Raw genomic sequence first — 27,629 nt, forward strand, 5'->3', positions numbered from 1 at the left:
AAAAGAAATATGGTTAAGGATCACACAGATATTGAGAGAGGAAACCCACTGTCGCCACTTCATGGGCTACGCTTTTCGATTAGCCGCAATGGTTCTTTTATAAGCACCATCCCACAGACAGGGTAGTACATACCACAACCTTTGATATACCAGTCATGGGTCACTGGCTGGAGTGAAAACTAACCCAATGTGCCGACCACCGGAGCAAACTGTAAGTCCTACATGTAGGTCAGTAAAACTTGTCTTATAGTCATACCCCTGGATAGTCATAACAGTGCGCTGAATAAACGTTTAGATGTCCTACATGTAGGTCAGTAAAACTTGTCTTATAGTCGTACCCCTGGATAGTCATAACAGTGTGCTGAATAAATGTTTAGATGTCCTACATGTAGGTCAGTAAAACTTGTCTTATAGTCGTACCCCTGGATAGTCATAACAGTGTGCTGAATAAACGTTTAGATGTCCTACATGTAGGTCAGTAAAACTTGTCTTATAGTCGTACCCCTGGATAGTCATAACAGTGCGCTGAATAAACGTTTAGATGTCCTACATGTAGGTCAGTAAAACTTGTCTTATAGTCGTACCCCTGGATAGTCATAACAGTGTGCTGAATAAACGTTTAGATACAAACTGTAAGTCCTACATGTAGGTCAGTAAAACTTGTCTTATAGTCGTACCCCTGGATAGTCATAACAGTGTGCTGAATAAACGTTTAGATACAAACTGTAAGTCCTACATGTAGGTCAGTAAAACTTGTCTTATAGTCGTACCCCTGGATAGTCATAACAGTGTGCTGAATAAACGTTTATGGTAGGTGAGACATTTTTGCAGAATTCATTTTTTTTTCTTCTTTTTTTTTTAACAGGGAAGATTTTGTTTGTACATTTGTTTATTAGTGACAGTTATGATGAGTTTGAAAATTGATTGACAACTAGTATATAACTGTTTAGATGTGTGTCTTTAAAAATGTAAGAGAGATGTTTTATTAAGGGCTTCTGCAGTTTGGTTTAATCCCAAAAGCTAAATTGAGGACTATAATTGTTATTTTAATTAATATGTCATGGTTTGTAGATTGTTATGAGAATTGACAGTGAAATTGTACAATGTAAGAAATATGCTGTTTAGATGATTTTATTAGTTGTGGCTTTTACATACTCAGTATAATAAAACTTGTATTGAATTCATTTTTTTAATTTATAATAACTTTTGAGTATTTGTTATTAAATTACATTAGAAAGTACTAAATAACATTAAATAAAAATATGTTGAAAAAAATAGATGTTTATTTACAACTAGCACTATTGATGACATTTACAATGGATTAATTGCATGAGCAGTAGTTCATTTGACTATCATCAACTCTGATGTCATTTTCATAACTAAATATCTGCATAAAATAGCTATGTATTATAACTGAATTTCTGATTATGTCATATTGTGAATTGTTATATCCTGTTTGTCATTATATACATGTATATATGTCATTATAATTGTATGTCATTATAACTGTATGTCATTATAATTTTATGCCATTATAACTCGAGGGCGGCGTGTACCACTTTTCAAAGAGATAATGGCATGGCCATACCACTATTTGTTTGTTTGTTGTCTATATTTGTTGTATCTGTGAAAATGTCCCTCACAGGTGAATTTGAAAGGAGAGTGGCAACCTGGAGCCATACCACTATTTGTTTGTTTGTGGTCTATATTTGTTGTATCTGTGAAAATGTCCCTCACAGGTGAATTTGAAAGGAGAGTGGCAACCTGGAGCCATACCACTATTTGTTTGTTTGTGGTCTATATTTGTTGTATCTGTGAAAATGTCCCTCACAGGTGAATTTGAAAGGAGAGTGGCAACCTGGAGCCATACCACTATTTGTTTTACATTGTGCCGCCCTTGTAACTGTATGTCATTATAACTGTATGTCGTTGTAACTGTATGTCATTATAACTGTATGTCATTGTAACTGTATGTCATTATAACTGTATGTCATTGTAACTGTATGTCATTATAACTGTATGTCATTGTAACTGTATGTCATTGTAACTGTATGTCATTATAACTGTATGTTATTATAACTGTATGTCATTGTAACTGTATGTCATTATAATTGTATTGCTCCCGACCAGGTTTCAGAAGTGTTCCTCTGAAGAACGGGCTGAGTGAAGATCTCGAACTGGCCTCTCTGTTAGTCTTCCTCGACATGACTAACCCCAAGGTACGTTATCTCACTGATTCAGTTCATGAAGAATGTGCCAAGTGAAGATCTCAAACTGACATGACTAACCCTAAGGTACATTATCTCACTGATTCAGTTCATGAAGAATGGGCCAAGTGAAGATCTCAAACTGACATGACTAACCCCAAGGTACGCTATCTCACTGATTCAGTTCATGAAGAATGGGCCAAGTGAAGATCTCAAACTGACATGACTAACCCTAAGGTACGCTATCTCACTGATTCAGTTCATGAAGAATGGGCCAAGTGAAGATCTCGAACTGACATGACTAACCCCAAGGTACGTTATCTCGTTGATTCAGTTCATGAAGAATGGGCCAAGTGAAGATCTCGAACTGACATGACTAACCCCAAGGTACGTTATCTCGTTGATTCAGTTCATGAAGAACAGGCTGAGTGAAGATCTCGAACTGACATGACTAACCCCAAGGTACGCTATCTCACTGATTCAGTTCATGAAGAATGGGCCAAGTGAAGATCTCGAACTGACATGACTAACCCCAAGGTACGTTATCTTGTTGATTCAGTTCATGAAGAATGGGCCAAGTGAAGATCTCAAACTGACATGACTAACCCCAAGGTACGTTATCTCACTGATTCAGTTCATGAAGAATGGGCCAAGTCAAGATCTTGAACTGACATGACTAACCCCAAGGTACATTATCTCGTTGATTCAGTTCATGAAGAATGGGCCAAGTGAAGATCTCAAACTGACATGACTAACCCCAAGGTACGTTATCTCACTGATTCAGTTCATGAAGAATGGGCCAAGTGAAGATCTTGAACTGACATGACTAACCCCAAGGTACATTATCTCGTTGATTCAGTTCATGAAGAATGGGCCAAGTGAAGATCTCAAACTGACATGACTAACCCCAAGGTACATTATCTCGTGATTCTTGATTCAGTTCATTAAGAACAGGCTGAGTGAAGATCTCAAACTGACATGACTAACCCCAAGGTACGCTATCTCACTGATTCAGTTCATGAAGAATGGGCCAAGTGAAGATCTCGAACTGACATGACTAACCCCAAGGTACGCTATCTCGTTGATTCAGTTCATGAAGAATGGGCCAAGTGAAGATCTCGAACTGACATGACTAACCCCAAGGTACGCTATCTCGTTGATTCAGTTCATGAAGAATGGGCCAAGTGAAGATCTCAAACTGACATGACTAACCCCAAGGTACACTATCTCACTGATTCAGTTCATGAAGAATGGGCCAAGTGAAGATCTCGAACTGACATGACTAACCCCAAGGTACGTTATCTTGTTGATTCAGTTCATGAAGAATGGGCCAAGTGAAGATCTCAAACTGACATGACTAACCCCAAGGTACGTTATCTCACTGATTCAGTTCATGAAGAATGGGCCAAGTCAAGATCTTGAACTGACATGACTAACCCCAAGGTACATTATCTCGTTGATTCAGTTCATGAAGAATGGGCCAAGTGAAGATCTCAAACTGACATGACTAACCCCAAGGTACGTTATCTCACTGATTCAGTTCATGAAGAATGGGCCAAGTGAAGATCTTGAACTGACATGACTAACCCCAAGGTACATTATCTTGTTGATTCAGTTCATGAAGAATGGGCCAAGTGAAGATCTCAAACTGACATGACTAACCCCAAGGTACATTATCTCGTTGATTCAGTTCATTAAGAACAGGCTGAGTGAAGATCTCAAACTGACATGACTAACCCCAAGGTACGCTATCTCACTGATTCAGTTCATGAAGAATGGGCCAAGTGAAGATCTCGAACTGACATGACTAACCCTAAGGTACGTTATCTCATTGATTCGGTTCATGAAGAATGGGCCAAGTGAAGATCTCGAACTGACATGACTAACCCCAAGGTACGCTATCTCGTTGATTCAGTTCATGAAGAATGGGCCAAGTGAAGATCTCGAACTGACATGACTAACCCCAAGATACGCTATCTCGTTGATTCAGTTCATGAAGAATGGGCCAAGTGAAGATCTCAAACTGACATGACTAACCCCAAGGTACACTATCTCACTGATTCAGTACATGAAGAATGGGCCAAGTGAAGATCTCGAACTGACATGACTAACCCCAAGGTACATTATCTCATTGATTCAGTTCATGAAGAACGGGCTGAGTGAAGATCTCAAACTGACATGACTAACCCCAAGGTACGCTATCTCACTGATTCAGTTCATGAAGAATGGGCCAAGTGAAGATCTCAAACTGACATGACTAACCCCAAGGTACATTATCTCACTGATTCAGTTCATTAAGAACGGGCTGAGTGAAGATCTCAAACTGACATGACTAACCCCAAGGTACGCTATCTCACTGATTCAGTTCATGAAGAATGGGCCAAGTGAAGATCTCGAACTGACATGACTAACCCTAAGGTACGTTATCTCATTGATTCGGTTCATGAAGAATGGGCCAAGTGAAGATCTCGAACTGACATGACTAACCCCAAGGTACGCTATCTCGTTGATTCAGTTCATGAAGAATGGGCCAAGTGAAGATCTCGAACTGACATGACTAACCCCAAGGTACGCTATCTCGTTGATTCAGTTCATGAAGAATGGGCCAAGTGAAGATCTCAAACTGACATGACTAACCCCAAGGTACACTATCTCACTGATTCAGTTCATGAAGAATGGGCCAAGTGAAGATCTCGAACTGACATGACTAACCCCAAGGTACATTATCTCATTGATTCAGTTCATGAAGAACGGGCTGAGTGAAGATCTCAAACTGACATGACTAACCCCAAGGTACGCTATCTCACTGATTCAGTTCATGAAGAATGGGCCAAGTGAAGATCTCAAACTGACATGACTAACCCCAAGGTACATTATCTCACTGATTCAGTTCATGAAGAATGGGCCAAGTGAAGATCTCAAACTGACATGACTAACCCCAAGGTACGTTATCTCACTGATTCAGTTCATGAAGAATGGGCCAAGTGAAGATCTCAAACTGACATGACTAACCCCAAGGTACGCTATCTCATTGATTCAGTTCCTGAAGAACAGGCCAAGTGAAGATCTCAAAATGACATGACTAACCCCAAGGTACATTATCTCGTTGATTCAGTTCATGAAGAACAGGCCAAGTGAAGATCTCCAAATGACATGACTAACCCCAAGGTACGTTATCTCGTTGATTCAGTTCATGAAGAATGGGCCAAGTGAAGATCTCAAACTGACATGACTAACCCCAAGGTACGTTATCTCGTTGATTCAGTTCATGAAGAACAGGCCAAGTGAAGATCTCAAACTTGACATGACTAACCCCAAGGTACGTTATCTCATTGATTTAGTTCAGGTTATTTCCAGATTTTATACGCCCATCTTTGACGGGTTGTATTATGGTAAGGCGTTGTCCATCCATCCGTCCGTCGGTAAACATTGTTTTCAGAGCATCTTTCTTATTAATTCATATAGGATCCTGCATACCATAACTAGGTCACCATGACTTACTTCAGATGGGCCTATCAGGTACCTCACCGGTTATCTTGTTATCATACACACTTTCCTGCATACCATAACTAGGTCACTGTGACTTACTTTAGATGGGCCTATCACTCACCGGTAATCTTGTTATGATACACACTTTCCTGCATATCATAACTAGGTCACCATGACTTACTTTAGATGGGCCTATCACTCACCGGTAATCTTGTTATGATACACACTTTCCTGCATATCATAACTAGGTCACCATGACTTACTTTAGATGGGCCTATCACGTACACACCGGTTATCTTGTTATCATACACACTTTGCTGCATATCATAACTAGGTCACCATGACTTACTTTAGATGGGCCTATCACGTACACACCGGTTATCTTGTTATCATACACACTTTGCTGCATACCATAACTAGGTCACCATGACTTACTTTAGATGGGCCTATCACTCACCGGTAATCTTGTTATGATACACACTTTCCTGCATATCATAACTAGGTCACCATGACTTACTTCAGATGGGCCTATCACGTACACACCGGTTATCTTGTTATCATACACACTTTCCTGCATATCATAACTAGGTCACTGTGACTTACTTTAGATGGGCCTATCACGTACACACCGGTTATCTTGTTATCATACACACTTTCCTGCATATCATAACTAGGTCACCATGACTTACTTTAGATGGGCCTATCACGTACACACCGGTTATCTTGTTATCATACACACTTTGCTGCATACCATAACTAGGTCACCATGACTTACTTTAGATGGGCCTATCACTCACCGGTAATCTTGTTATGATACACACTTTCCTGCATATCATAACTAGGTCACCATGACTTACTTCAGATGGGCCTATCACGTACACACCGGTTATCTTGTTATCATACACACTTTCCTGCATATCATAACTAGGTCACTGTGACTTACTTTAGATGGGCCTATCACGTACACACCGGTTATCTTGTTATCATACACACTTTGCTGCATATCATAACTAGGTCACCATGACTTACTTTAGATGGGCCTATCACGTACACACCGGTTATCTTGTTATCATACACACTTTCCTGCATATCATAACTAGGTCACCATGACTTACTTTAGATGGGCCTATCACGTACACACCGGTTATCTTGTTATCATACACACTTTGCTGCATATCATAACTAGGTCACCATGACTTACTTCAGATGGGCCTATCACGTACACACCGGTTATCTTGTTATCATACACACTTTCCTGCATATCATAACTAGGTCACTGTGACTTACTTTAGATGGGCCTATCACGTACACACCGGTTATCTTGTTATCATACACACTTTGCTGCATACCATAACTAGGTCACCATGACTTACTTTAGATGGGCCTATCACGTACACACCGGTTATCTTGTTATCATACACACTTTGCTGCATATCATAACTAGGTCACCATGACTTACTTTAGATGGGCCTATCACGTACACACCGGTTATCTTGTTATCATACACACTTTGCTGCATACCATAACTAGGTCACCATGACTTACTTTAGATGGGCCTATCACGTACACACCGGTTATCTTGTTATCATACACACTTTGCTGCATACCATAACTAGGTCACTGTGACTTACTTTAGATGGGCCTATCACGTACACACCGGTTATCTTGTTATCATACACACTTTGCTGCATATCATAACTAGGTCACCATGACTTACTTTAGATGGGCCTATCACGTACACACCGGTTATCTTGTTATCATACACACTTTGCTGCATACCATAACTAGGTCACCATGACTTACTTTAGATGGGCCTATCACGTACACACCGGTTATCTTGTTATCATACACACTTTGCTGCATACCATAACTAGGTCACTGTGACTTACTTTAGATGGGCCTATCACGTACACACCGGTTATCTTGTTATCATACACACTTTGCTGCATATCATAACTAGGTCACCATGACTTACTTTAGATGGGCCTATCACGTACACACCGGTTATCTTGTTATCATACACACTTTCCTGCATATCATAACTAGGTCACCATGACTTACTTTAGATGGGCCTATCACGTACACACCGGTTATCTTGTTATCATACACACTTTGCTGCACACCATAACTAGGTCACTGTGACTTACTTTAGATGGGCCTATCACGTACACACCGGTTATCTTGTTATCATACACACTTTGCTGCATATCATAACTAGGTCACCATGACTTACTTTAGATGGGCCTATCACGTACACACCGGTTATCTTGTTATCATACACACTTTGTTGCACACCATAACTAGGTCACTGTGACTTGCTTTAGATGGGCCTATCACGTACACACCGGTTATCTTGTTATCATACACACTTTGCTGCACACCATAACTAGGTCACCATGACTTACTTTAGATGGGCCTATCACCGGTTATCTTGTTATCATACACACTTTGCTGCATACCATAACTAGGTCACTGTGACTTACTTTAGATGGGCCTATCACGTACACACCGGTTATCTTGTTATCATACACACTTTGCTGCACACCATAACTAGGTCACCATGACTTACTTTAGATGGGCCTATCACGTACACACCGGTTATCTTGTTATCATACACACTTTGCTTCACACCATAACTAGGTCACCATGACTTACTTTAGATGGGCCTATCACCGGTTATCTTGTTATCATACACACTTTGCTGCACACCATAACTAGGTCACCATGACTTACTTTAGATGGGCCTATCACGTACACACCGGTTATCTTGTTATCATACACACTTTGCTGCACACCATAAGTGTACGGGCTCCCATTTTTGTAGGAGAAGCAGGCCGATTTTCACCAGAATTAAATGAAAGCGCCAGAATCTGGAGAACAACATTTATTCATGTTTGCATTACTACCAGATAGTTATGTAGGGTTTCAGGCAAATGACTAGTTATTTTACATGGATAATATATGATGAATTTTTTTTAGGCCAGCCCATTTTACACGAACGTCTCCATTGTTGTTGCCCGATGCAATAATTTGGTCCCTCACCCTCTATCCCCACCCCCACCCCCATCTTAGGCTTAGCTGTCTGATACTTATGAAATATTATTGTTTGTAGTACAGAGAAGAAAGTGATATTTATGAAAGTGACCATATCTCATTATTTGACGAAGTTTGTAGGAGGGACAAGAAAGTGATATCTATGACAGGTTATTATTGTATTTCTAGGAGGGAGAGGAGAGTGATATTTATGACAGGTTGTTATTGTATTTTTAGGAGGGAGAGGAAAGTGACATTTATGCGTCAATACAAGAGCTGCGAGATGAGTCTGATGCACTGTCGGCTCGGATCAATGAGTTGGAGGAATGTGGGGACCGGGAGACGGCCAACATTCAGCGCCTCCAGCTGGAGGAGGTTCAGGAGCAACTGCTCGCCAAACACAAGGAGAGGAACAGTCGCAAGTAAGACTTCATTTACATCTCACTCTTTGGGGTGGGTTGGGTTGGGTTTTTTATTAGTTTCCAACTGGTCCAACCATCTCTGACCATCCGTCTGTCCATCCATCTGACCATCCATCCATCCCACATATAGCTTTCCAAATGTTTTTTTCACAATGCCTTAAAATATTGAGCTGAAATTTTGTATATACCTTTATCATGTACTGTTACAGATTAAGTTTAACTTCATGACAATTTACCCATTTTTGACACTTATTATGGCCCTTGAACTTAGCGGATAAAAAATAAAATGTTTTTGCAATGCATCATGATACTGAGCTCAAAATCCAGGGAACAATGTTTCGAAATCTTAGGTAACCGTAAGTCAGTTCATGTGAGTTTTTAATTAGGTAACCAATTGTTTGTTTACATGAACTATATTCATGTAACCGATGAGTTAGACCTACCTAATCCACAAACACAAACTATGGTTCTGTTCTACATTGGTGGTTCAACTGTATTTAAAAAACACACTGATTTTTCAATGGAGTACTGACATATGGTACTTATAATTTTAGGACGTAATTTGTTCACCACGTAACCGATTGGCTGTCCATGTGTTTTTAAAGTTGCATAACCAGCATGCGAACAGAACAACAATTCTCGTGAAATATTGTGCCTTGATAAATATTCTTCAGCATTATCATGTACCATTACAGATCAAGTTAACTTTCATGGCAAGTTATGGCCCTTGAATTTAGGAGATACTAAAATGTGTTGGGGCCCATTAGGGGACATGTATTGCTTTAGCAGTATTCTCAGAATGTTTGTTTATTCCAATTTTTTTTTCTAGAAATGTACCTCGACAACAAATTGTATACCGCCGACAGTCAAACAACTGAACTGTGGTGCACTTTGAAAATGGAGGAACCTGCCTGTGATATTGTGGAATACTGGACATTTCTGAAGGTGTCGTATGTCAGTCTTAATACACTGTGTGGATACTGCCATACTGGACAGAATCTTTGTTTGTTTTACAACACAGTTATCCAGGTCATTAACAAGATGGTAATATTGAATGTATTATTTGTGCAGTCTTCGAGGCTGCAAGACCAAGATATATTGAGTTGAGAGACAGACAGACAGAGAGGGAGAGAGAGGGAGAAAGTGAGAGAAAGAGAGAGAGAGAATGTAAGTCAGAGAGAGAGAGTGTGTGATAGAGAGTGTGAGAGAGAGAAAGTGAGAGACAGAGTGTGTGTGTGAGAGAGAGAGAGAGAGAGAGAGAGAGAGATGGGGGTGAGAGAGACATGGACAGACAGAAAGAGATAGAGACAGACAGAAGTGTGGAAGGGCTGGAGAGGAAAGAGATAATTATACAGATATATGTCGCTACAAGTCAATATATTTGTATGTATGAGTCACATGGATTGAGGAAAAGACAATGATCCTTTATGCAAGTCTAGGATTTCACCATTCTTCACTGAAGGCCTCTGTATAATCGTCTCCAATTTCCTTATCATATCCAAAGTCTATGAGGTCTGCCAAAATGATGCACAGAACATGGTCTTTGCACGCAGGTGTCTCTCATATAGAGCCAGAATACAGAAGGCAATCCAGTGAACCATTATTTACCAAACACAGTAATTGTGTGTGTTAAAATGATGCACAGAACATGGTCTTTGCACGCAGGTGTGTCTCATATAGAGCCAGAATACAGATAAATCCAGTGAACCGTTATTTACCAAACACAGTAATTGTGTGTGTTAAAATGATGCACAGAACATGGTCTTGCACGCAGGTGTCTCTCATATAGAGCCAAAATGCAGAAGGCATATAAATCCAGTGAACCGTTATTTACCAAACACAGTAATTGTGTGTATTAAAATGGTATCTGAAATTTTAGAAGTCAAAATATGGCTTCACTTTTGCTTGTGGCTATACTGTTGGCCATCTTGAATTGTGGTCTTCCTGCTGAAAATTCTCTATTTGACAGCAGCCATTTTTGTTATGAGTAATTTGAATTAGAGTTACAATATATTGTTCAGTTTGAACATGACTTGCCCCTTCCATGAGTTTTAGATGATTTGACTTAGAATTCCTAGACCATTGTGGTCAGGTTTATTAGTATGATTGTTTGCTCTGCAGGAGAATTGTCTAATTCTCAATGTGGTTTCCCTTTTTGCATTAAAAGTATTGGGTTTCTTAATATGATTTCCCTGTTTGCACTAAAAATATCATGTTTATGAATGTGATTTCCATGTCTGTATTAAAATTATCGGGTTTACATGTATGAATGCAATTTTCCTTTCTGAATTAAAAATATCGGGTTTGTAAATGTGATTTCCCTGTTTGAACAAACATATTGCATTTATGAATGCAGTTTTTCTTTCTGCACAAACATATTGGGTTTATGAATGTGATTCCCTGTTTGCACTAGTAATGTCAGCTTTATGAATGTGATTCCCTGTCTGCACTAGAATTGTCAGGTTTATGAATGTGATTCCCTGTTTGCACTAGAAATGTCAGGTTTATGAATGTGATTCCCTGTTTGCACTAGTAATGTCAGCTTTATGAATGTGATTCCCTGTCTGCACTAGTAATGTCAGCTTTATGAATGTGATTCCCTGTCTGCACTAGAATTGTCAGGTTTATGAATGTGATTCCCTGTCTATACTAGAAATGTCAGCTTTATGAATGTGATTCCCTGTCTGCACTAGAATTGTCAGGTTTATGAATGTGATTCCCTGTCTGCACTAGAAATGTCAGGTTTATGAATGTGATTCCCTGTCTGCACTAGAAATGTCAGGTTTATGAATGTGATTCCCTGTTTGCACTAGAATTGTCAGGTTTATGAATGTGATTCCCTGTCTGCACTAGAAATGTCAGGTTTATGAATGTGATTCCCTGTCTGCACTAGAATTGTCAGGTTTATGAATGTGATTCCCTGTCTGCACTAGAAATGTCAGGTTTATGAATGTGATTCCCTGTCTGCACTAAAAATGTCAGACTTATGAATGTGACTTCCATATTGGAAGTAAAAGCACCAACTATTTGGAAACCTGGCTTGTATATTTGGTTTTTGGTCACCGTATGTTGTCATACCAGGATAATGTTCTTTTAGCATGTGTACATTGTAATCAAATGATTTTGTGTGGAATTTTAAGAAGATAAATCTGATCATAATAGTCATGTGTTATGCTTTTATTTTGTTTTTCATCTGATATTGTTATAAACCAGTTTTAGAAAGTCATATATATCTGTGTATATGTTTAAACAATATGTATAATGAACATTTGTAAAATGTATTTTTGTTTTTCATTGTAGCCATTCATTTAATTTGCATTACAGGGCTCAAACATAACAATTTGCTACCTACAGCAATTTTGAAATGTTTTTGCCGTAGGTAAACATTTTACCTGTACAGCAATTTTGAAATGTTTTTGCCGTAGGTAAACATTTTACCTGTACAGCAATTTTGAGCGGCTGCCTATGGCAATTATAAACCAGTAACTTCTGTGAGAATTATAAAAACCAACAATAATCTTTTCAACTAGTGACAATAATCTTTATCCAGTAGCAAAAAACAACCATCGATAAAGTCGAGCCCTGCATTGTATCATTGTACGTCACAGCCTTTCTGCCTGTCTGTTTGAACAAGCGGTCTGTCAGATTGATTACTTGCAAGCTAACTAACAGAACGGCTCATGTTCAAAGTCATAGTTTTCAGACTAATGTATTTTAATATTTAAAATACTCTGAAAAATTCAGTTTGTTTACTCGAGTTATATAGTTTTCCATGCGTCATGTTACATCAACGTCCACCAAAATTAACCACATTAATAACAATTTAAATGCAAAATAGTGAACTACTGAAAGATACTGGACATGTGTTCAAAGTTGATGCAGCGCAGGTATATTTTGATGTTGTGTTCGTTAAATACACCTGTGCTGCAAAAACACTGAAAATCTGTACCTAACAAGTGGACATAACCAGATCTGGTTATATATTATTAACCACAATGTACGTCACATTGTTTTTGTCCCTGTGTCAATTAAAGCTATTATAGTCACTGTGGTGTGTCCCTGCCTCTTCTCTATGTCACTTCTATAAAAGACAGTATCGTGGTATGTCCCTGCCTCTTCTCTATGCCACTTCTATAAAAGACAGTATCATGGTATGCCGTTGCCTCTTCTCTATGTCACTTCTATAAAAGACAGTATGGTGGTATGTCCCTGCCTCTTCTCTATTCCACTTCTATAAAAGACAGTATCATGGTATACTGCTGCCTCTTCTCTATGCCACTTCTATCAAAGACAGTATTTTGGTATGTCCCTGCCTCTTCTCTATGCCACTTCTATCAAAGATACAGTCTATATCACTGCCTTTTCTTTATGCCACTTCTATGAAAGACATGGTGGTATGTCACTGCCTCTTCTTTATGCCACTTTTATCAAACACATTATGGTGGTATGTCGCTGCCTTTTCTTTATGCCACTTTTATCAAACACATTATGGTGGTATGTCGCTGCCTTTTCTTTATGCCACTTCTATCAAAGACATTATGGTGGTATGTCACTGCCTCTTCTTTATGCCACTTCTATCAAACACATTATGGTGGTATGTCGCTGCCTCTTCTCTATGCCACTTTTATCCAACACATTATGGTGGTATGTCACTGCCTCTTCTCTATGCCACTTTTATCCAACACATTATGGTGGTATGTCACTGCCTCTTCTCTATGCCACTTTTATCAAAGACATTATGGTGGTATGTCGCTGCCTCTTCTTTATGCCACTTCTATCCAACACATTATGGTGGTATGTCACTGCCTCTTCTCTATGCCACTTCTATCCAACACATTATGGTGGTATGTCGCTGCCTCTTCTCTATGCCACTTTTATCAAAGACATTATGGTGGTATGTCTCTGCCTCTTCTCTATGCCACTTCTATCCAACACATTATGGTGGTATGTCGCTGCCTTTTCTTTATGCCACTTTCATCCAACACATTATGGTGGTATGTCGCTGCCTCTTCTCTATGCCACTTATATCCAACACATTATGGTGGTATGTCACTGCCTCTTCTCTATGCCACTTTTATCAAAGACATTATGGTGGTATGTCGCTGCCTCTTCTTTATGCCACTTTTATCCAACACATTATGGTGGTATGTCACTGCCTCTTCTCTATGCCACTTCTATCCAACACATTATGGTGGTATGTCGCTGCCTCTTCTCTATGCCACTTCTTTGAAAGACAGATGGTATGTCATTGCCTCTTCTCTTATTGTGGTAACTGCCTCTTAAAAGATAGGGTCATCATGCATATAAACACAAACACACACACCTATTCACACACACACATGCACACATGCAAGTGCATACACACATATATACACACTACATCCCCATGTTTTAGAAGTGAAAGTGTTGAATTGTTAGCAGAGCCTGTATCAATAAAAGTTATTAAAACCACCTGATGTAAAGGTCTTACCATTGAAAGTATTAAATTGTTTGGAGGACTACCTTATGCAGATGTCTTAGAAGTGAAAGTGTTAAATTATTTGTGGAGCCTGTATCAGTAAAACCACAGGTTGCAGAGGTTATAGAAGTGGAAGTGTTAAATTATTTGTGGAGCCTGTATCAGTAAAACCACCAGTTGCAGAGGTTATAGAAGTGAAAGTGTTAAACTGTTTGTGGAGCCTGTATCAATAAAACCACCAGTTGCAGAGGTTATAGAAGTGGAAGTGTTAAATTATTTGTGGAGCCTGTATCAATATAACCACCAGTTGCAGAGGTTTTAAAATTTTAAAAAGGGAATTTAATGACACCTCAGCACATTTTAAAAACCGATTATTTGTGACATTTAGACTAGAATATGAGAAAGGAAACCTGCTGTTGCCAAGTAGGCTACTCACATTAAATAGAACAAGGTCTTTTATATATTTCCCATAAACAAGACGGTACATACCACTCTTTTTTATGTATCAGTTATGGCCCCTGGTGGTGTCATGGTTAAACCATCGGACATGAGGCTGGTAGGTACTGGGTTCGCAGTCCGGTACTGCCTCCCACCGAGAGCGAGTTTTAACAACTCAATGGGTAGGTGTAAGATCACTACAGCCTCTTCTCTCTCTCTAACAACTAAGCCACTGTCCTAGACAGACATCCCAGATAGCTGAGGTGTGTGCCCAGGACAGTGTGATTGAACCTTAATTGGATATAAGCACGAAAATAACTTGAAATGAAATGACATGACATGTTTGTGTTTTTTTCTTAGAAATACCACTGCCTTTGGTGTACCAATAATGGGCCACTGGTTTGTGACTTTAAAAACCTATGCTTAAGACCCTGCAAAGTATTCCAAATATTTTGTACCATGTTAACATTATCCTTGTTGGTTTGTTCTCAGTTTTAGTTTTTATATCATGGTAGATTGAGGAACATCTCTATTTCATAATTTTTGGTGACCATAAACTTTTTAACATTTTTTGTTTGTTTATCTGTTGCTTATTTCAGGTAATGTCTTTCATGGAGCGTCATCTTTTTGCTCAGTTAAACATCGTTGTTTTGTCCTATACATGTATGTGGTGTAGCTGATCAAATCTTACAATCCTCGGCATTTGGTTTCTTTGTACTGTTGGTAGCTGGCAAGACCCAATGGTAGATCTCATAGCCAAATGGAAATGATCGGAGTTTGAAATGTCTCCACTTACTCTGTGTCACTTTGAAATTTAGCAAAAGCCAATCGTATTAATATTATAACTTTTAGCTATATCCTTTTCTTCCATATATTATCTGCGAGTAGATTAATGAATTTAATCCATGTCAGTTTTTACAAGCCACAAGCATGGAAATAAATTAAATTAATATTAAATAAATGTATTAAGCAGTCAAATTTCTTTAAAGTGGCACTTTTATACCTTCTTAAATGGCTGGTTAACTCAAGACTTGACATGAACTTATTGATTAATGATATTGAATGTTTCTGTAAATAAATATGTTATTATTATTATTGCTGATAAAAATGTTGGTGGGTTTTTTTGTTTTTTGTTGCCATGAGAATGTGCAACAGTATGTAAAATTGAGCTTCATGGTAAACACATAGACATTATAATATTTTGTTTGTTGTTGCCATGAGAATGTGCAACAGTATGTAAAATTGAGCTTCATGGTAAACACATAGACATTATAATATTTTGTTTGTTGTTGCCATGAGAATGTGCAACAGTATGTAAAATTGAGCTTCATGGTAAACACATAGACATTATAATATTTTGTTTGTTGTTGCCATGAGAATGTGCAACAGTATGTAAAATTGAGCTTCATGGTAAACACATAGACATTATAATATTTTGTTTGATAAACTAGATTTTGTTTTAATATGCTAGCAATAATGTAAGACAATCATATTTTCACACAGTCACATCTTGCTGTGGGTGTTTACAACATACATTTCCTTCAGAAACCTTTCGAGGTCTTCACAAAATTAGAATGAAATCTCTAGAAAGTACACTGTACACCAGTGTAGTACACTGTTTAAACTGAGCAGTTGGGCTTAAAATAAGAGTCCAGGCCAATTCTGGGGCCCAATTAAGGAAACAGTGAAACAGATTAATTCACTTGGTCCAGGGCTGAAAGAAATCTTTAGAAGGTACATTGTACAGCTGTGTAGTACACTGTTTAAACTGAGAAGTTGGGGCTTAAACCAGAGCCAAGGTCAATTCGGGGGCCCAATTAAGGAAACATTCATTCACAGGGTCCAGTGCTGAAAGAAACCTTTAGAAAGTTTAAAAGTACATAACTGTACAGGGTCATGGGGCTCAGTTAAGGAAACAAATTGATTGTCTGGGTTATGAATCTTGATGTTTCATCCTGAGGACTTTAACACGGCCTACTGGTGTAGAACTATATTTATGAAGAGAAGTTTGTAGAAATATTTGTATGAAGAGAACTTTGTAGAACTCTTTTTATGAAGAGAGGTTTGTAGAAATATTTGTATGAAGAGAACTTTGTAGAACTCTTTTTATGAAGAGAAGTTTGTAGAAATAGTTGTATGAAGAGAAGTTTGTAGAAATATTTGTATGAAGAGAACTTTGTAGAAATATTTGTATGGGAAGTTTGTAGAAATATTTGTATGAAGAGAACTTTGTAGAAATATTTGTATGAAGAGAACTTTGTAGAAATCTTTTTATGAAGAGAAGTTTGTAGAAATATTTGTATGAAGAGAAGTTTGTAGAAATATTTGTATGGGAAGTTTGTAGAAATATTTTTATGAAGAGAAGTTTGTAGAAATATTTGTATGAAGAGAAGTTTGTAGAAATAGTTTTATGAATGGAAGTTTGTTTACGAAGACCTGACTTAAAGATTTATGTACAATGTATATAATAATAATAATGCCATACTTGTTTATAAAGGTAACATATTTTGATGGAAATTATAATCTTGCTTTGTACATTTAGCACACCATTTGTGTTGATATACTTAATGGCACCCCAGCACATTGTCCAGTCAATTGCTGTTACATTTCTGATGTACCCTGTACATTTGAAGGATATTTCATTGTTTTATTAACCTTGTATTGACAGTATCATATTAATATTGTAAACTGATGGTGTGTTCTGTAGTCATTGGTTATTTACATCCTTTTTCTGAGATCAAATGAAAATAACACCCAGAAAGCTAATGACATCATTAGAAAGTGACGTAATTAGCAACTAGAACAGGCAAAGTTGACGATTCAAGGGTCTACAGTTAGATTGTAGACAGGTCTTTTTTTTTTCTCAAGAAATACCAAAATACAGTTAGTTCCGTTGAAAAACAATTCCATTTACAATAGACATAACCATATTGAGTTTTTAGATTTGTGGGTGTTATTGCCTATTTGATGCCCGCAAAATTTTAATTTTTTACTTCAGAATAACACCTTTAGTCAAAAATGACATTTGCGGTATCAAATAGACAATAACACCCGCAAATCTAATAACTTCATATGGTTATCTCCTAATTAAATTTAACACCCTTTGTGTTAATGAATAACATGTTGTTAATTTGTATTGATCTAGATAACACTTCGATAACTATTTACAATTGTATTAAACTTTGATACCTACATGTGTTTTGAATTTGTATTGATCTAGAATACACTTGGATAACTATTTACAATTGTATTAAACTTTGATACCTACATGTGTTTTGAATTTGAAGGATACTTTGTTATGTTTTGTTATTCTGAATCTGTGTTTGAAAATTTACCATATTGCTGTTAAATTTAACACCATTTGTATTACTAAAAACATACCATTTGTGTTAAACTTTGATAAAAATGGTGTTAAATTTAAAGGATACCATATTAATGTGTTGTTAAACTGAACCTGTGTTACCATTTATCACCATCTGTATAACATGGTACCATTTGTATTAACCTTTGATAATAATGGTGTTAATTTTTTTTTTAATTGAACCTGTAACCAAACCATGTTGCTGCTAAATGTAATGCCATTTGTATTACTGGATAACATTTAGCATTTTACTATTGTGTTAAATTTTGATAGAAATGGTGTTCAAAAAATATCATTTGAAAGTTTTGTTAAACTGAATATGTAACAATACTATATTACTGTTAAATGTAATACTGTTTGTATTAATGGATAACATTCAGCATTTTACCATTGTGTTTAACTGATAACAAATGGTGTTAAATTTAAAGGCAACCATGTTGATGTGTTAAATTGATCTTGTGTATTGAACAGTTCAATATTAACTTTATCACCATTTTTCTGATAACATGTTTATAGAACTGAACATATGTGTAACCTTTGGATTGAGATACATCATGTTCCATATTAAAAGAGTCTGATGTTGCATATTCAACCATATTTACATGTGTATCTGTTTTATATACTGAACATAACTTTTGTAACATAGAATACTGTGTTCTTATTGTTCCTGTTTTATAAACTGAACTGATCTTTTGTACTGAAATATACCATGTTCCTGTTTTACATATTAAAGGTATACCTCACAGCCATCGATCCATGGTTACGATTTGTACATCATGCAACTTCACATTAAAAGACATTGAAGAGATTTTTCTCAGTTGGTAACCAGCATTTACAGATTTCCTTAATAATAGTTATTAAAATTAGATTATACAGTGACCCCTTGGTAAAATGGAATGGCCTCAAAACCAGAAACTTTTCAAGGTTCCTTTTTGAAAACCATTATAGAATTTAACCTCTCTAAACCAGATATCTCTTAACATCAAACATTTTTACTGGGTCAAGAGGGTGTCCGGTTTAGAGAGTTTTCACTGTACTTGCATTTTCTTAGAATATGAATACCTCTGTATTCAAAGCATTTCTGGTCATCCATAAATCCGGGCTAACTCTGGCACTCACCAAATTCACCACTTACGAATTTTAAACACAACTGGCAAATTTTATTTGAATTTGGCGACAGAATTTCATGTAATGATTGATATTTTCTTGAAAATAATGGTGGGTTTCTGCAATTTTTAGAGTTTTAACGGATAAATTTGGCAAAATGTTCTACATACCGAGAGGTAGCTCTGGTAAATGTTTGTAGTCACTTAATATGGAGTTTTGTCTACATTAATTTCGGACATACAAACTTTATTTGGTAATAATATTCCGATGGCTAGGAATTCAGGACAGTCTCTTTAAAGCGATCATTTCTGAACAACTAAAGAAAAGTAAATATTTTAATTTATTTGGGGGTTTTCAGGATACAATTAATTCATTAGATTGTCAAAAAAGGCATAAAATGTTCTCTCGACATTGATAATTTGAATGACACAGAAACTAAAGGGGTTCAAACTAAATGGACATTGATAATTTGAATGACACAGAAACTAAAGGGGTTCAAACTAAATGGACATTGATAATTTGAATGACACAGAAACTAAAGGGGTTCAAACTAAATGGACATTGATAATTTGAATGACACAGAAACTAAAGGGGTTCAAACTAAATGGACATTGATAATTTGAATGACACAGAAACTAAAGGGGTTCAAACTAAATGGACATTGATAATTTTAATGACAGAAACTAAAGGGGTTTAAACTAAATGCATTGAATAAAACTAAATTAATATTTGTATTTCTTGTGTCCTTCAGTATACTACTTATTCATGATGAAACATCACGTACTTGTTAAATAAAATGCCATGATAACCATTTTGTAACCATGGAAATGACTCCTTTGTTAAAGCTGCAATAAAATGAAGATTTCATTTCCAAAATGCGATATATGCCAATTTCCATATGTTGGACTTGGTAGTGAAGGTATAATGATATTGGTACAACTCAGCGATATGATAATAAATTTACCTTCAAAATGTGACCTGTATACCCACTGAACAGAATGTCCGTATGATATAAGCTATATCACATTGCAGCAAAAACACTTTGTTTTCTCAAAATTACATAAATGGATATATAGCATTTTAGAAATGAACTCTTTTTATATCTATGTGTATGTGCATGCATGTGTGTGCTTGTATTTTCATGCATTAATGCATGTGTCTGTGTGTGTCATATTATCATCAGTATTTTGTGATCATTATTGAAATGAGAGGTAGTCATTTTATTACCAGTATTTTACCACAAAGTTGCTAATCTTGGAAGGTGTGACTACATAACTTGTGTATAAAATCAACCTGTCAAATGTACATTATATTTTACCTCCCTGTTATCTCCTGTATGTAAGCGTGATGTCTGTGCATTAGAAACTGTCCTTGTGTGATAAAGTCGTTCATTAATTTTGAGACTTATTTTGTTTTCTTTGTAATACAGCTAATTTTTTACTACAGCTGTTTGGAAGGAAATGTTTTAACAACGGGCAACAGGCAACTCTATTAACGTGCCCCTATCCACGAAGGTTCAGGCACGCCCACTACGGATTTAGCCTCTGACTTCGCCAGTGACCAACTCGGGGGGGAGATTGAGTTTGAAGTGGGCAGAATTTGGAAAAAAGCCATGTAGTAAGGTGAAACGCGAGCGCGGACCGAATAGCAGACACTTCGCAGACCTCAAGTAACACCGAGTGGGAGCCGTGCTCTGATTGGCTAAGTTTCGATTCCTCGGTAAAGCCTGTCAAGAACCTAAGTCTACAAAGAGTAACTGCATCCAAAAACATGTCTGGACTCTAAAATTAGACCCAAAATGGTTAAGACTGCTCAGCCGAAAAGTTTTTAGGGTGATTTTGAGCAATTGATCGGGCGCCAAAGTAAAATGCGTCGGACTATTTATAAAAAAATAAACATAAGAATTTTGAACTCGATCGAAAACGTTTAAAGTCCAACTAGCAAAGGTTGGCATCTAGGGTGATCCGATGTACTCGGTGGTCTCAAGATGTGGGAGGAACTGCCGGTAGGCGGAGGCTGCTAAGGCCTTGGTGATGGCTCGGTAGTGTGTCCCCGCGACGGTTTTCAGTACGCGATGTAATGTCGGGTTGTCCATCTCCGATAGTAGCAGTCCTTGGTTATATCTTCCGTCCCGGCGGATGGTAACGCAAACTGCGTTGTGTCCCTCCTGCATCTTGAGTCGATGTACGGCGAATTCCCCTTCATCACGGTTGTCTGGCAGAGGTTGGTAGGCACTTTGTTTCGGTGTGCAGATGAGCTGGCGTACGTCCTCGAGGTTAGTTTTTACCAGTTGTTGAAAACGCTGTTGGAGTCGGCCGGCCTGCAGTGACCACTGCTCCACTGGTTGTTTCTCCGGCTTCGGCGGTTGAGAGGGGCGACTTGGCTTGGCTGGAATGGCACTCGGGGGAGTGGTCGCCTTCCTCTTAACCACAGCCGTCTTCCGGGCCTGGGTCTCTACGGGAGTCGCCGGTTTAATCAGCGACACATCCAGAAACGCTGAAGAGTGGTCAGGTGCAGGTGGTCAGTTGAACGGCGTGTTACAGATGGCTGTGTCCAGTTCGTTCAGCTCGTCCTCTTCCGTGGGTGCAGAAGCTGAGACAGCCGAGGCCAGAACCTCTTCCATCCTAGTCTTCTTATTCGGGTGAGTGGCATTGGGCGGTCTAGCAGGTTACAATTAATCCCCCCAGGTGGGGGGGTAATTGCACAGCACACTCAACAATGTCTGATTGGATCGGCTGCATTTTGGAACTGTTTTAACAACACACTCAATACATTTCAGTTACGGTTATTTGGTGAAGGACCACACAGATATTGAGAGAGGAAATCTGCTGTCGCTTCTTCATGGGCTACTCTTTTCGATTAGCAGCAAGGGATCTTTTATATGCACCATCCCATAGACAGGATAGCACATACTACAGCCTTTGATGTACCAAATCCCTTGCTACTAATGGAAAAATGTAGTGAGTTTCCTCTCCAAGAGTGTATATCAGAATTACCAAATGTTTGACATCCAATAGCCAGTGATAAATCAATGTGCTCTAGTGGTGTCATTAAACAAAACAACCTTTCCACATAGACTGGACAGTACATACTAAGGCTCCATAGATAGGACAGTACATACTAAGGCCCCACAGACTGGACAGTACATACTAAGGCCCCACAGACTGGACAGTACATACTAAGGCCCCACAGACTGGATAGTACATACTAAGGCCCCATAGACTGGAGTCGATAGTACATACTAAGGCTCCATAGACAGAACAGTACATACTAAGGCTCCATAGACTGGACAGTACACACTAAGGCCCCACAGACTGGACAGTACACACTAAGCCCCACAGACTGGATAGTACACACTAAGGCCCCACAGACTGGACAGTACATACTAAGGCTCCATAGATAGGACAGTACACACTAAGGCTCCATAGATAGGACAGTACATACTAAGGCCCCACAGACTGAACAGTACACACTAAGGCCCCACAGACTGGACAGTTTATACTAAGGCCCCATAGACTGGACAGTACATACTCAGGCCCCATAGACTGGACAGTACACACTAAGGCCCCACAGACTGGAGTCGACAGTACATACTAAGGCCCCATAGACTGGACAGTACATACTCAGGCCCCATAGACTGAACAGTACACACTAAGGCCCCACAGACTGGAGTCGACAGTACATACTAAGGCCCCATAGACTGGACAGTACACACTAAGGCCCCACAGACTGAACAGTACACACTAAGGCCCCACAGACTGGAGTCGACAGTACATACTAAGGCCCCATAGACTGAACAGTACATACTAAGGCCCCACAGACTGGACAGTACACACTAAGACTCCACAGACTGGACAGTACATACTCAGGCCCCATAGACTGAACAGTACACACTAAGGCCCCATAGACTGAACAGTACACACTAAGGCCCCACAGACTGGAGTCGACAGTACATACTAAGGCCCCATAGACTGGACAGTACACACTAAGGCCCCACAGACTGAACAGTACACACTAAGGCCCCACAGACTGGAGTCGACAGTACATACTAAGGCCCCATAGACTGAACAGTACATACTAAGGCCCCACAGACTGGACAGTACACACTAAGACTCCACAGACTGGACAGTACACACTAAGGCCCCACAGACTGGACAGTACACACTAAGGCCCCACAGACTGGACAGTACATACTCAGGCCCCATAGACTGGACAGTACATACTCAGGCCCCATAGACTGGACAGTACATACTAAGGCCCCACAGACTGGACAGTACATACTCAGGCCCCATAGACTGGACAGTACATACTCAGGCCCCATAGACTGGACAGTACATACTAAGGCCCCACAGACTGGAGTCGACAGTACATACTAAGGCCCCACAGACTGGAGTCGACAGTACATACTAAGGCCCCACAGACTGGAGTCGACAGTACATACTAAGGCCCCACAGACTGGAGTCGACAGTACATACTAAGGCCCCACAGACTGGACAGTACATACTAAGGCTCCACAGACTGGACAGTACATACTAAGGCCCCACAGACTGGACAGTACATACTAAGGCCCCACAGACTGGACAGTACATACTAAGACCCCACAGACTGGACAGTACATACTCAGGCCCCATAGACTGGACAGTGCACACTAAGGCCCCACAGACTGGATAGTACACACTAAGGCCCCACAGACTGGATAGTACACACTAAGGCCCTATAGACTGGACAGTGCACACTAAGGCCCCACAGACTGGATAGTACACACTAAGGCCCCACAGACTGGATAGTACACACTAAGGCCCTATAGACTGGACAGTGCACACTAAGGCCCCACAGACTGGACAGTACATACTCAGGCCCCATAGACTGGACAGTACATACTAAGGCCCCACAGACTGAATAGTACACACTAAGGCCCCACAGACTGGACAGTACATACTAAGGCCCCACAGACTGGACAGTACACACTAAGGCTCCACAGACTGGACAGTACATACTAAGTCCCCACAGACTGGATAGTACATACTAAGGCCCCACAGACTGGACAGTACACACTAAGGTTTTATACCTACTTATGAAGGTCTGGTTGGAACAGGAAAAAAAGCAGTTCAGAGAGGGTAATTGATCCTGTGACCTGTCTGGTTTGTAATAACAGTTACATTAAACATGAACCTAGCAGAGCTGAATATCCTGCAAATTTGTTTTAATCCAGAATTCCAGATGGCCCCCACTGGACATACAGTACACACTCCAGATTTTCAATGACACTTGAAAACTGAAAGACTGAGACTGATAGTACATACAGACACAGACTGGACAGACTCCACAGACTACACACTAAGGCCCCACAGACTGGACAGTACATACTCAGGCCCCATAGAGACAGTACATACTAAGTCCCCACAGACTGGATAGTACATAATAGATCAGTACACACTAAGGCTCCACAGACTGGACAGTACACACTAAGGCCCCACAGATCAGACATTTAATGGACAGTACAGATTATCAGCTACTGGATAGTACAGACTAAGGCCCCACAGACTTGACAAAGATTAATTAATTATCAGCTACTGGATAACAGTTACATTAAACATGAACCTCAGAGACATTTGACAAAGATGACACTTGAAAACTGAAAAATGATTTTGAAATCACTAGAGCACTGATTAAATAGGATGTCAGACATTTAACAAAGATTATCAGACATTTACTGATTATCAGCTACTGGATGTCAGACATTTGACAAAGATTAATTAATTATCAGCTACTGGATGTCAGACATTTGACAAAGATTAATTAATTATCAGCTACTGGATGTCAGACATTTGACAAAGATTAATTAATTATCAGCTACTGGATGTCAGACATTTAACAAAGATTATCAGCTACTGGATGTCAGACATTTGACAAAGATTAATTAATTATCAGCTACTGGATGTCAGACATTTGACAAAGATTAATTAATTATCAGCTACTGGATGTCAGACATTTGACAAAGATTATCAGCTACTGGATGTCAGACATTTGACAAAGATTAATTAATTATCAGCTACTGGATGTCAGACATTTGACAAAGATTAATTAATTATCAGCTACTGGATGTCAGACATTTGACAAAGATTAATTAATTATCAGCTATTGGATGTCAGACATTTGACAAAGATTAATTAATTATCAGCTACTGGATGTCAGACATTTGACAAAGATTAATTAATTATCAGCTACTGGATGTCAGACATTTAATAAAGATTATCAGCTACTGGATGTCAGACATTTGACAAAGATTAATTAATTATCAGCTACTGGATATCAAACATTTGACAAAGATTAATTAATTATCAGCTATTGGATGTTGGACATTTGACAAAGATTAATTAATTATCAGCTACTGGATGTCAGACATTTGACAAAGATTAATTAATTATCAGCTATTGGATGTCAGACATCTGACAAAGATTAATTAATTATCAGCTACTGGATGTCAGACATTTGACAAAGATTAATTAATTATCAGCTATTGGATGTCAGACATTTAATAAAGATTATCAGCTACTGGATGTCAGACATTTGACAAAGATTAATTAATTATCAGCTACTGGATGTCAGACATTTGACAAAGATTAATTAATTATCAGCTATTGGATGTTGGACATTTGACAAAGATTAATTAATTATCAGCTACTGGATGTCAGACATTTGACAAAGATTATCAGCTACTGAATGTCAGACATTTGACAAAGATTAATTAATTATCAGCTACTGGATGTCAGACATTTGACAAAGATTACATTTAATAATTATCAGCTACTGGATGTCAGACATTTGACAAAGATTAATTAATTATCAGCTATTTTGATTATCAGCTATGATGTCAGACATTTGACAAAGATTAATTAATTATCAGCTACTGGATGTCAGACATTTGACAAAGATTAATTAATTATCAGCTACTGGATGTCAGACATTTGACAAAGATTAATTAATTATCAGCTATTGGATGTCAGACATCTGACAAAGATTAATTAATTATCAGCTACTGGATGTCAGACATTTGACAAAGATTAATTAATTATCAGCTATTGGATGTCAGACATTTAATAAAGATTATCAGCTACTGGATGTCAGACATTTGACAAAGATTAATTAATTATCAGCTACTGGATGTCAGACATTTGACAAAGATTAATTAATTATCAGCTATTGGATGTTGGACATTTGACAAAGATTAATTAATTATCAGCTACTGGATGTCAGACATTTGACAAAGATTATCAGCTACTGAATGTCAGACATTTGACAAAGATTAATTAAGTATCAGCTACTGGATGTCAGACATTTGACAAAGATTAATTAATTATCAGCTACTGGATGTCAGACATTTGACAAAGATTAATTAATTATCAGCTATTGGATGTCAGACAACTTCACAAAGATTAATTAATTATCAGCTACTGGATGTCAGACATTTAATAAAGATTATCAGCTACTGGATGTGAGACATTTGACAAAGATTAATTAATTATCAGCTATTGGATGTCAGACATTTGACAAAGATTAATTAATTATCAGCTACTGGATGTCAGACATTTGACAAAGATTAATTAATTATCAGCTACTGGATGTCAGACATTTGACAAAGATTAATTAATTATCAACTATTGGATGTCAGACATTTGACAAAGATTAATTAATTATCAGCTATTGGATGTCAGACATTTGACAAAGATTATCAGCTACTGGATGTCAGACATTTAATAAAGATTATCAGCTACTGGATGTCAGACATTTGACAAAGATTAATTAATTATCAGCTATTGGATGTCAGACATTTAATAAAGATTATCAGCTACTGGATGTGAGACATTTGACAAAGATTAATTAATTATCAGCTATTGGATGTACATTATCAGCTATTGGATGTCAGACATTTGATAAAGATTAATTAATTATCAGCTACTGGATGTCAGACATTAATGACAAAGATTAATTAATTATCAGCTACTGGATGTCAGACATTTAATAAAGATTAATTAATTATCAGCTACTGGATGTCAGACATTTAATAAAGATTATCAGCTACTGGATGTCAGACATTTAATAAAGATTAGACA

The 27,629-nt window shown here is 38.1% G+C and overlaps 1 protein-coding gene across 2 annotated transcripts in view; it reads left to right on the forward strand.

The window, feature by feature from the left end:
- The window catches only part of LOC121388579 (1-phosphatidylinositol 4,5-bisphosphate phosphodiesterase gamma-1-like), a 125,517-nt gene extending 113,205 nt beyond the window's left edge, over positions 1-12,312 (forward strand). For both annotated transcript variants that reach the window (XM_041519970.1, XM_041519971.1), the window contains 3 exons: positions 2,131-2,219; positions 8,967-9,151; positions 9,981-12,312. In XM_041519970.1, the coding sequence (XP_041375904.1) occupies positions 2,131-2,219; positions 8,967-9,151; positions 9,981-10,029 (323 nt within the window). In that variant the 3' untranslated portion in view covers positions 10,030-12,312. The remainder of the gene's footprint in view (positions 1-2,130; positions 2,220-8,966; positions 9,152-9,980) is intronic.
- The last annotated feature ends 15,317 nt before the right edge of the window (positions 12,313-27,629 follow it).

Source organism: Gigantopelta aegis, chromosome 14 (genome assembly GCF_016097555.1).
Source record: "Gigantopelta aegis isolate Gae_Host chromosome 14, Gae_host_genome, whole genome shotgun sequence".
NCBI classification, from domain to species: domain Eukaryota; kingdom Metazoa; phylum Mollusca; class Gastropoda; order Neomphalida; family Peltospiridae; genus Gigantopelta; species Gigantopelta aegis.